At 36.4% G+C, this 10947-nt stretch overlaps 3 protein-coding genes across 3 annotated transcripts; 2 read left to right on the forward strand and 1 right to left on the reverse strand.

Moving 5' to 3' along the window:
* The first annotated feature begins 1178 nt into the window (after window positions 1-1178).
* LOC123229609 (NADH dehydrogenase [ubiquinone] 1 beta subcomplex subunit 2-like) lies at window positions 1179-3376 on the forward strand. The gene is made up of 4 exons (XM_044655535.1): window positions 1179-1390; window positions 1986-2031; window positions 2114-2170; window positions 3108-3376. The coding sequence occupies exons 1-3, from the start codon at window positions 1284-1286 to the stop codon at window positions 2168-2170; spliced, it is 210 nt and encodes a 69-aa protein (XP_044511470.1). The 5' UTR covers window positions 1179-1283; the 3' UTR covers window positions 3108-3376.
* Window positions 3377-5341: 1965 nt separating this feature from the next.
* Window positions 5342-5701, reverse strand: LOC123229601. The gene has a single exon (XM_044655528.1). It carries the CDS (start codon window positions 5699-5701, stop codon window positions 5342-5344), a length of 360 nt encoding a protein of 119 aa, XP_044511463.1.
* Window positions 5702-7366: 1665 nt separating this feature from the next.
* Window positions 7367-10633, forward strand: LOC123230143 (ATP-dependent zinc metalloprotease FTSH, chloroplastic). The gene is made up of 5 exons (XM_044656272.1): window positions 7367-8902; window positions 9339-9585; window positions 9678-9861; window positions 10028-10199; window positions 10305-10633. The coding sequence occupies exons 1-5, from the start codon at window positions 7577-7579 to the stop codon at window positions 10524-10526; spliced, it is 2151 nt and encodes a 716-aa protein (XP_044512207.1). The 5' UTR covers window positions 7367-7576; the 3' UTR covers window positions 10527-10633.
* The last annotated feature ends 314 nt before the right edge of the window (window positions 10634-10947 follow it).

The raw sequence follows: 10947 nt of genomic DNA on the forward strand, positions 1-10947 counted from the left end.
CTTGTAATGCAATTCATGGCACAAGGGTTAGTGCGTTTGTGGGCCAACCTACAAATATAATTTTTAAAATTTTGTGGACCTTGGCATGACTTTTAAATTTGCGGGTCAGGCCAAACTTTGGCCACATAAGTTACTAAAGAATCAGAATAATTTAGGGAAAAAGGCTTACCCAAGATTTAATTTAAATTTATAATAATATGAATGATAAGTAAAAAATTTAAATATCTATTTATAAACTAACTACTATCTAAAGTTTTAATTAAAAGTTAAGATAAAATTATTGTTTTATTTATAAACCCTAAAACCTAAAAAATTTATATTATTTTCTCTTTTAGTTTAGAAAACTCATATTTATCTTTTATGATTAAACATTAAAAAATTTACTTTTTTTTCCTTTTTTAGGTTTTATTTCTAATGGTTTAGGGAACCAAGCAATGATAAGAAAAAAACGAAAGTCTTCTCTGACGAAAGACGAATTTGAACAATAAAGAGTTGTATAGATCGAAAAGACTCGACGAAGGATAATGTTTCATTGTCGCATTTGGACAATTGTCCTTCATTTTTCTTTATAGCCAAATTTGAAAGATGTGTGAAAAACATCAGTTGTTGATCGAAATGATGGTGGCTGGAGAAGAAAACAAACGAAATTTTAAAGTTTTAAGGTTTATAATAAAATGATAATTTTATCTTTATTTTTAACTAAAAATTTAGACAACAGTTAGTGTATAAATAAGTGTTTAAATTTTTTATTTACCATAAATATGATTTTTAAATTAATCTAAAATTTAGATAGAAAATAATCCCAATAATTTAAAGTTGAAGAAGAAAAATCATCAACAAAGCAAGCTCCAAGTGCAACGAATCTGATGAGGTTTCAATCTCAAACCAAACTTAAAATTAACAGACCCAAAATTTTTTTAATTTGAACTCGAGTCAAACAATGGTCCAACCACGAGCATGCGCTCACTGTGTTCCCCACTAAATGATGGGATGTATTACAAAAGTAGAACTGGGCTGAAAAAGATTCGCCATAGAAGTTGGGCCCAATCTATTCTAAGATATGAGCACACAAATAAAACCCAAGCTTGTGGCCCAAAAGAGGAACTTGCGTTACTGATCTGGTGTGGTAGGCCCACGAAAATGATCTCGAAGAGGTCAATATATGCACATCCAATGGCTCTCATTGTGAAATCTTCGGTTCCGGTGTGACTAAGCACTATTAAGCCTAATAGTCACAGTAGCTTGGACCATTTTCGCTTGTCGAATTGCAGAGAGAGAGAAAGATGGGAGGAGGAGACCATGGCGAGAGCGTCACATACAAGGGCATGACCTTGCATAAACCTAAGCGATGGCACACCCTCACTGGCAAGGGCTTGTGCGCTGTCATGTGGTACCTTCTTCGCTTTATATTTTCGTTTAATTGACCGGAAACCTAATCTTATTTCTATTTCTTTGGTATAATTTGCTCTAAATGAACTCTTGAATTTGATTTATCTTATTTCTTAGTGTCAGATTCTTGGTCATGATCCAATCTGAATGCTTTCCAGTTTATATATTTCCGTTTCATCATACAATTCATCTGTTTGAAATCATTCATTTTGATTATTGCTGAAATTTACGTTTTTGGATTTTAGTTATGAAATTAAATGGGATAATCTTGTTTGGAAATGACTGTAAATGACATCATTCTTATCTTTGACTAATACTAAACGTACAAAAGATTAGTTACTAAGAGTATAGACAAACTGAAGTGTGATAGTATGATTGTATGATTTTGCATTAGGGATAATTAGACAATTATATCACACAATCATATGATGACACATCTGATTATTTATGCCTTTTAGCAGTCAACCATTTGTACTTATTGTATTATTATTATTACCATTATTGTTATTTGGTGGTTTTGGTAATGCAATATATAGAAAAAGGACAATTCAACTGCTCTTTAACCTCATCAAGTTTGTTTATGTTTGATATTTCAGGTTTTGGGTTCTCTACAGGGCAAAGCAAGATGGTCCTGTAGTTTTGGTAAGACTCAATTCTGTTTCAGCTTTCCTGTGGTTGAGCCTGTTGTGGTGCTAGTATCTCACTTCCATTCTGTTTTCTTCAGGGTTGGCGACATCCTTGGGAGGGTCATGATGACCATGGTCATGGGCATGATCATTAGGTATTTTTGCCTCATTATTTGAAATTGATTGTAATGACTTTCTAGAAAATTCCATTTATGAAATTGTGAAGTAATCAATTGCTTGTTAAGATATTTATGATGCTATGTGGATTTTCATGGAGCATTCTTGCTGCATTGGTTTCTTATTAGTGGTTTTTCTTTTCCAAAAAAAAAAAAAAAGTTGAACCATAATTTCCGTTCTTATGGGGCTTTATAAATAGAGTATGAACTATATATGATTATCCTCTTTGGATGTGATTCTTGGTGATAAGGACTAAGCTTCTAGCCTCGCTCATTGTTTAGGAAGTAGGGTTAAAAGGGACATTACAATGTATGCTTCTCTCAAATATTAGGTATGAAGGCTTAATAGCCTTGATATTTTGTTATGTTGTCATTAAATTAACAGCTATTACATAGTTATTCTGTTGGCTTTACATAAGAAGATTAGATCTAGGAATGACTTTATGCTGCAGATTCTTTCTTCTTTTCTGTTCTTTACTTTTATTTTTGGGTAAAAAGAGAAGGTTGGGGTGTGGGGGCAGTGATGACCGCCTCTGAGAGTTGGCTGGCAATTGAAGTGTTTTATGTCTAGTCATTTAACAGCTTCATTGTTAGTATGGCCTTTTGTACCATCATTATTTTGTTCTTCTCAGTAAGGAGCAGTTTTTAATAGTCATTTATTTATGTTTTCACATCCTGCTGAATTTTTTTCCTGGATTAGAGGGTCAAGTTCCAGTCACAATTATTTGTCAGTGGTCATCAACCTCATATCACTACCTTTGATTTGATGGCCAACAAATGAATTGGATGTTGAATTGAAGGACAAGCGCTTCAATATAATTTTCTTTTAAAGCCTCTTTTTATTAAGGTTTCTATTTTCATAGCATAAGTAAGTGGGATGAATTCTGAAAATTTGTTTGTATCCTATTGATTGCAGGAACCCAACTGAAAGACCGAAGGGAAATGCCTTAAAGGTTCTTTAGTAGATCCACAATACGAATATCATCTGGAATGTCCTTGTTTCTTTTTACTCAATAAACTCGTTGTTATGGGCATATGCCGAACAAATTTCATGTTAACATGTTAGTTTGTAAGAGGAATATTTTTTACAGTCCAGATGTCTATGTGCACATGTGTGCTTCTATTTTTTGTGAGCTTATGATGGATTTGAATGAAGCCCAAACTGCACTATCTAGCATTCATTTATATTGTTTCATTTCTGCTTTATCTTCACCTTTTTTGAAGTTAAATAACATAATGTTATCTGTGTTTTGAAGAGCAAGATCATAAAATAATAATATGCAGTCAACTAGTGGATGTGATTATTTTGGACAATTAGGTGAAATCCTGTGTGTGTGATAAATTTGAGTACTATATTATCTCAGATTTTGTTCTTGTTCTCCTATCACGCTGTAGTCTAACTGACATTAAGGTTCCCCTCTTTCAAAGTCATGAGTATGGACCTTCCTCTTGTAGTTTGGTATTGGATTTTTATTTTTGGGGGTTTAAGATACTAGAAATAAGAAACAATTCAAAGATGATTTTTCTGTCTTGGATCATATTTGCTGACCTTGCTGTTGTGTTATTTCTCAGAGAATATGAATGTAAATTTCTGAAGTGCTGGTGAGATGGGAGAGACAGGAGAGAGTGAGGCCGATGGGGTTGGGAAAATGGAAGGTTTTTATATTTTGGTTTCATAAGCGGTTTTATATTTGGTGTGTGGTTGAGCGAGGATATACTTGGCCCTGCTTGCTGGGATATTTCCTATCCTTGGTCCCATCTCTTTTAATGTTGGGGAATCCGATACCCTTATGGGACATAGCTGGGACTTTGTTGAGAGGGGTCAATTGGCATTCATAGTGTGGATTCTAATTAAGATTTTGTATGGGTCAACTCATTTGTGAATCGGGTCTTGTCTGGTAGACTTTTCTTAATCTGAATACAAGTTGTATATAAATGTTGTGTTGTTTCGTCTTAAAATAAGTCAGGTTGGGTTATGTACAGGTAAAAAGCATATGAATGTGTGGTTTTAAGATAAAACAGATCACACAGATTGTGTTTTGACTCGGCACAATGTATTTCTTGATTGGGTTAATTCAGATGGTGGTGTGTAGACTTTGGGTCGCGTTTTCTGACTCAACTTCTGAAATAACACAATCAACGAAACAAACTGCCAGGTCTAATCCCAAATCATTAGCTGTTTTGCGTCCGAAAAAGGAGGAGAGAACTGCAAAAATAACAGGCTGGAGGTTACGAGACAGTGCTAAGGAGGGAGACAAATTTGTAAATCACCCATCCCTGCGTTGTATACACGTGCAGTTTATTATTGCAAAATGCTGAACTCAACAAGATTTAGATTGTCTAATCATGATATTTCCCAATTGAACAAAGTTTAGGTTTTTATACTGAAAACAGATGACAATTTGTTAGTCGGCAGAACAACTTTGTCTTGACATACGAATATTTTACTTGGAAAATTTTCCACGATTGGACTTGCAATCTCTCCCACTCTTCCGCTCTGCAAGGCTGTATTCAGCTTGGCGCCACGATTAGAGTAAGATAGGAGATTTAGATCTCATGTAAGAAAGTATAAGACTATGATGTATATGGATTTTCAAATCTCAAAGTTAATTTTTAAGAGGTGGTTTATTTAAAATTCATATCATTTGATACAAATGACAAACATCTCTCGGTTGCCACAGGAGCATGCTCATGCTGAAAATTCTGAACTGTACTAACTGAACTCGAGGTGATTCTATTTCAAAGTTTTCATATACATCAAGCTGGTCAAGTTCGATAAGAATTTATAATAACAGATAGAGCTGGTCGTATCAATCAAAAGGATTCTTATTGATATAGTCATAAACTCAGGAGCCATGACAATTAACAGAAAGACATCATGAGAAATGAACACTTGGAAGAATGTAAAGAATAAAAGAATACAATGTCCGAGTTAAAATAATCAGTGTAACATGCAGTAACACATATTGATGTATAACAATACTGAATTAAAACTTGTAGAGTTATGGCGACGCTTTCTAAATCCGTAGGACTCTGAAATTCGGCTGATAAAGTGACATTCTGAAAATGACAAATTTTAATGAATAAAACTGTTATATTAGCGTTAAAAGAGTCACCTAGCCCAAGATTACTAGACCAGCTATGACCTCCTCAGCGGGTATGTATGTTGAGTAGTGAAACCCTAGTTTGAATCAAAAGCCTAGAGATGCACTCCAACTCAACTTCAACAACTTCAATGGCGATCTCCGAGCCTTCAATTCTTTTGCTTGCACTTTGAACTTCTTCTTCGTCCCAAATATCATATAAACTTCCACCACTCGACCGCATAAACTTGGCCGTGAAAGACCCTTTGGCTGATTTTCTGTCCAGCCAAGGCATAGATATGAGAGATAACAGTGACTCCACTATAGAGATTACCATAACTATCACTTCTTTTAACACATCCACAACTACCATAAGCTTGGAGTCCACAGAATATACATCTGATGCTGTGATTGCTTTGTTCGTCATCCCTCTTAGTGACTGCAGGCACTTGAACGTCTGTTTCACCTATGTTTGTCTGTACTAAACATGATGTTGCAACAATGTGCAAGAATATTAGACAATTTATGAATTAAAAAACAAGTGTACATGATTTTGTTATCCTTGAATGTGACAAGGAATATGAGACTAAGATCCACTGTTCCGGCCAGGAACTTCCAAGAAATTTTTGTGAAAGTTCCAAGATAATGAAGCCTGCTGACTTTTCTTATTTTTGGATTATAATACATGCTTACTTCAAATTAGGGTGAGGTGCAATCTGAAGCTGCATGCTCGAGGGAAGGGGCAATGGATTTGGGAGTAAATATGTTGACACAAAGAGATGAATTCAAACTAGAATGTTGGAGAATAAGAAGAACAATCGTTGGTGTAGTAAAAGTGTGAAGTCAAACCGATAAAATGAGTTTTAGATATGATGAGAGTGCCGACAATTGCATACTCAAACATTGTCGAAGCCCCTTTCACATGGTAGTTAGCTAGCCGTGCTCCAAATTCTATGAATAAAGCAGGAAAAAGCTAGGGGATATATGTGAATTTCAGCCTACTCAGCACAAGAAAATAATATATATATAAAAGAGGGTATTGCTATTTGGAACTTTGAAATTGTAGTGCATCCCTTTAAGAAATCCTAGTACACCGATTGATGGATTCAACGAAAGGTCGTTTTCTTTCCAAGTATTATTGTGGAAAAGTTTTATACGTAAAACCCATCTACAGCCTACAGGGATCGTGGAAGGAGACTCTTGATAAGACATTTTTGGTCTCTTGTGGTGAGATGAAATTGTTGGATGGTGGAGTCTAACCATGTCTATTGATATCTTCATATGGATTGGTCGAAAGTGAACGTAACTCAGCGACAGAGGGCTCAAAAGGTCAAGAGATAATGAGGAGTTTATTTGTAATTACGTTTCTTAAATTCTCATCTTCCACAAGGTAGTAGGTGTGGTGTTCCTCAGCAGTAAGGCAATTCTGAGATATGACTGATTCTGGTGTAGAAATTAGGAGCAGGGCTGGGCTGGATTGTATGGACCAGGGCTTCAATTCTGCCTAAGAATGGACGCCAGAATTGGGCTGGTTTGGATGCAATTATGATTCTGAGAAAGGTATAATCTAAACTTAAATTGTGAACATAAATTGTATTTTAACTGAGATTAAATTTTAATTTCTTGTTTTCAAATAAACTCTTTTAAATTTAAATTAATTTTGATATTGGTTTTTATTTAAGTTTGATTTAGATCAAATTCAATTTTACCAAACTAAATTAAATTTAAAACAAATTTAAATTCGAATTAAAGGCATAATGTCTATCTTAAGTTTGTTAGAGTTGATCCATAATACCACCTAAAAAAATCCATCAATAACAAAAACAAAATAGTTAGAAAAATGAAAAGTAATAATTTTGAGATGAACAATATTATTATATAAATTACTGAATTTAAAACCTTAATTCAAAATTAACTCATTTAAATTGGTCCATGAATTTACTCCGAGGTATTCCAAATCAGGTCTACCCATAGAAGAAATAAATACGCCTTGACTGGAATAATCTTGTTTACAAAAATATCAAAATGACTGGATATATATCGCACACGTGGAAGCAAACAAGCAACATTTACACATATGGCTTGGATTAGGCCAACTTAAGACTCCAGCGCCCTCACGAACTCCAAGTGTAGATTTGCAAATTTTCAACATTTCATGCGAATCAGTCATCTCTCAATATAATTCCTCCATTGTGTACGCAACATTCCAGGACTGCTTCTTCCACTGTAACCTCACCCGGAGCCTGAACATCAACTACAATTATAGAGACTTACAGAAGTGAATCTAAGAGACCCAACAGCCATGGCTTCAACAAGCACCAATCCATTGCTCTCTTCCTCTAACTTGTTTGGTTCTCGAATCCTTATCTCTCCTCCGACTCCCAAAACTACCAAATCCCCATTATCTTTCCCATTCTTCTATAGAAATAAAAGGTCCCAGTCCCAGATTACAGTGTCAGTACTGAACAAAAAAGAATCAATTTCATCATCAAGAGCGAAAAAATTATCAACTGAAGCCACTTTAGCTGCTTTGATGGTGTCTTCTTTAACCCCTCAAGCTCTAGCTGTTGATAACACACCACCGCCGGTAATCGAAGCCCAACCCACAAGGCCTAGCCCTTCAAATTCATCACCTTTCGCTCAAAATCTTCTCTTGACAGCTCCTAAACCCCAATCTCAATCCTCTGACCTACCTGAAGGCAGTCAATGGCGATACAGCGAGTTCTTAAACGCTGTCAAGAAGGGTAAGGTTGAAAGAGTCAGGTTCAGCAAAGACGGTTCTGCCCTTCAGTTGACAGCCGTGGATGGCCGTCGTGCCACTGTTGTTGTCCCCAATGACCCGGATTTAATCGACATTTTGGCCATGAATGGAGTCGATATTTCGGTCTCTGAAGGGGATTCCGGTAATGGGCTTTTTAACTTTATCGGGAATTTGTTGTTCCCGTTTCTAGCTTTCGCTGGTTTGTTCTTCCTTTTCCGTCGGGCTCAGGGTGGGCCTGGTGGGCCGGGCGGACTTGGCGGTCCCATGGATTTTGGAAGATCAAAATCAAAATTCCAGGAAGTTCCTGAAACTGGTGTTACATTTGCTGATGTGGCTGGTGCTGACCAAGCAAAGTTGGAGTTACAGGAAGTTGTAGATTTTTTGAAAAATCCTGATAAATATACAGCTTTAGGGGCCAAAATTCCTAAAGGATGTTTATTAGTAGGGCCACCTGGAACCGGTAAAACGTTGTTGGCAAGAGCCGTGGCTGGAGAAGCCGGGGTTCCCTTTTTCTCATGCGCAGCTTCAGAGTTTGTTGAGTTGTTTGTTGGTGTTGGTGCATCAAGAGTGAGGGATTTGTTTGAGAAAGCAAAATCAAAGGCTCCTTGCATTGTGTTCATTGATGAAATTGATGCTGTTGGGAGACAGAGAGGGGCAGGGCTTGGAGGAGGAAATGATGAGAGAGAGCAAACGATTAATCAGCTTCTGACTGAAATGGATGGTTTTTCTGGTAATTCTGGTGTTATTGTATTGGCTGCAACTAATAGACCGGATGTCCTTGATTCAGCTTTGTTGAGGCCAGGGAGGTTTGATAGGCAAGTTACTGTTGACAGGCCTGATGTTGCAGGCAGAGTTAAGATTCTTCAGGTAAGAATTGTACAAACTTTGCTTGCTTATAGTTGTATAGAATAATTGCATTATTGATGATTTAGAAGGTTTTTGTGTTTATTTCACTTATTGTTTATAGTTGATATGTAATACTTGCATTATTGGAGGTACATGTGTATAAAACTGACTTTCTCATTTTTATAGGGAGGTGGTTTGCCAACTAAAATGCCATAGTTATTTATATATAGCTTGCAAGCTTAACCTGTATATCTGCAACAATGTCAGTCCTTGTGTAACAGTATTGATGGTTTGAATTCTGTTTCAAATATGAATCTTCGTGTATGATGTTGATCAAATTCTTATTTTGTGTTGGGTTGTGTGAACTTACTGGTACAATTTGTTTTGATAGTGTGGTTCCAGTTGAAGACATGGAACTTATTGTGTGTATTTTAACCTGTATTTTTCTCCTTTACAGGTGCACTCAAGAGGAAAGGCACTTGCGAAGGATGTGGACTTTGAAAAAATTGCTAGAAGAACTCCAGGTTTTACGGGAGCTGACTTGCAGAATCTGATGAATGAAGCAGCCATTCTTGCAGCCAGGCGTGACCTCAAGGAAATAAGTAAAGATGAAATTTCTGATGCTCTTGAAAGGATAATTGCTGGACCTGAGAAGAAAAATGCAGTTGTCTCAGATGAGAAAAAGAAATTAGTTGCCTATCATGGTAGTTATTCTTTGCATTTTCTCTTTGCCTTGCTTTTTCCTGTGGAATTTGGCTTTGAGAGTTTAAATCTGTGCATATACTCCAAATTGCAGAGGCTGGCCATGCTTTAGTTGGTGCACTCATGCCTGAATATGATCCTGTAGCCAAGATATCCATCATTCCCCGTGGCCAAGCTGGTGGGCTTACCTTTTTCGCTCCAAGTGAAGAGAGGCTTGAGTCTGGACTGTACAGCAGGAGCTATCTGGAGAATCAGATGGCTGTGGCACTTGGTGGAAGGTTAGTTCATCTTGGTTAATGCTTTGAATAATGAATAGCACTATAAAAATATTTTGGTGATTTTTGTTGCTCTTGGGACTTGTATTTGAACAAGAAGAACGAGATCTTCGGAAATCTCTTGGCAGTCAACCTCATTTTGTCTGACGAATTCCTTGTACTTATGCAGGGTTGCAGAAGAGGTAATTTTTGGTACAGAAAATGTGACAACGGGAGCATCAAATGACTTCATGCAAGTTTCACGGGTAGCAAGGCAGATGGTTGAGAGATTTGGGTTCAGCAAAAAAATTGGACAAGTTGCCATCGGCGGACCTGGTGGAAATCCCTTCTTGGGTCAACAAGTAAGATTATCATTATTAGATTCAGTAACCATTTATTTTATCATGAACCAGTGTCCTGCATTATGAACACTGTCATAACGATGGAAATGCATGTTTCCACTCCAGATGTCTTCTCAGAAAGACTACTCAATGGCAACAGCGGACGTGGTAGATGCAGAGGTAAGGGAACTGGTAGAGAAGGCATATTCGAGGGCAAAACAGATCATCACAACTCACATTGACATACTTCACAAGCTTGCTCAACTCCTCATAGAGAAAGAAACAGTTGATGGGGAAGAATTCATGAGCCTCTTCATTGATGGGAAAGCTGAGCTGTTTGTTGCCTGATTGCTTGTGTAGCCATCAAAACCATGTTTGTATCATAAGTTTTCATACACAACTTGTAAAACTAACTAATTTTTCCAGTCTAGAAATATGACACAGTATTAGAAGGATATGTGCCACAAATATTTCTGCTTGGCTATTTGTAGAGCCAACACATGAGATACCAAGGCTCAGCCCCTTTTTCTTTTTAGCCAAATCTGCATCAACTAATCAATACAATCTGTCATTTCCTTGAGAAATAATACTGTATACACCAACGGTAAATACACAGGTATAAACACTTATATAAATATTACTTATCTCTAATTCAAAACTATTTAATTATATAATGACATGTTATAATTTGAATCTGTATTTATATTTAATTGTTAATGCTAGTATAGCCCAGTAACTACTGTAACCTTAGAGACTGGCAGAAATTAAC

The sequence above is a fragment of the Mangifera indica genome, chromosome 11 (genome assembly GCF_011075055.1).
Source record: "Mangifera indica cultivar Alphonso chromosome 11, CATAS_Mindica_2.1, whole genome shotgun sequence".
Classification (NCBI taxonomy): Eukaryota; Viridiplantae; Streptophyta; class Magnoliopsida; order Sapindales; family Anacardiaceae; genus Mangifera; species Mangifera indica.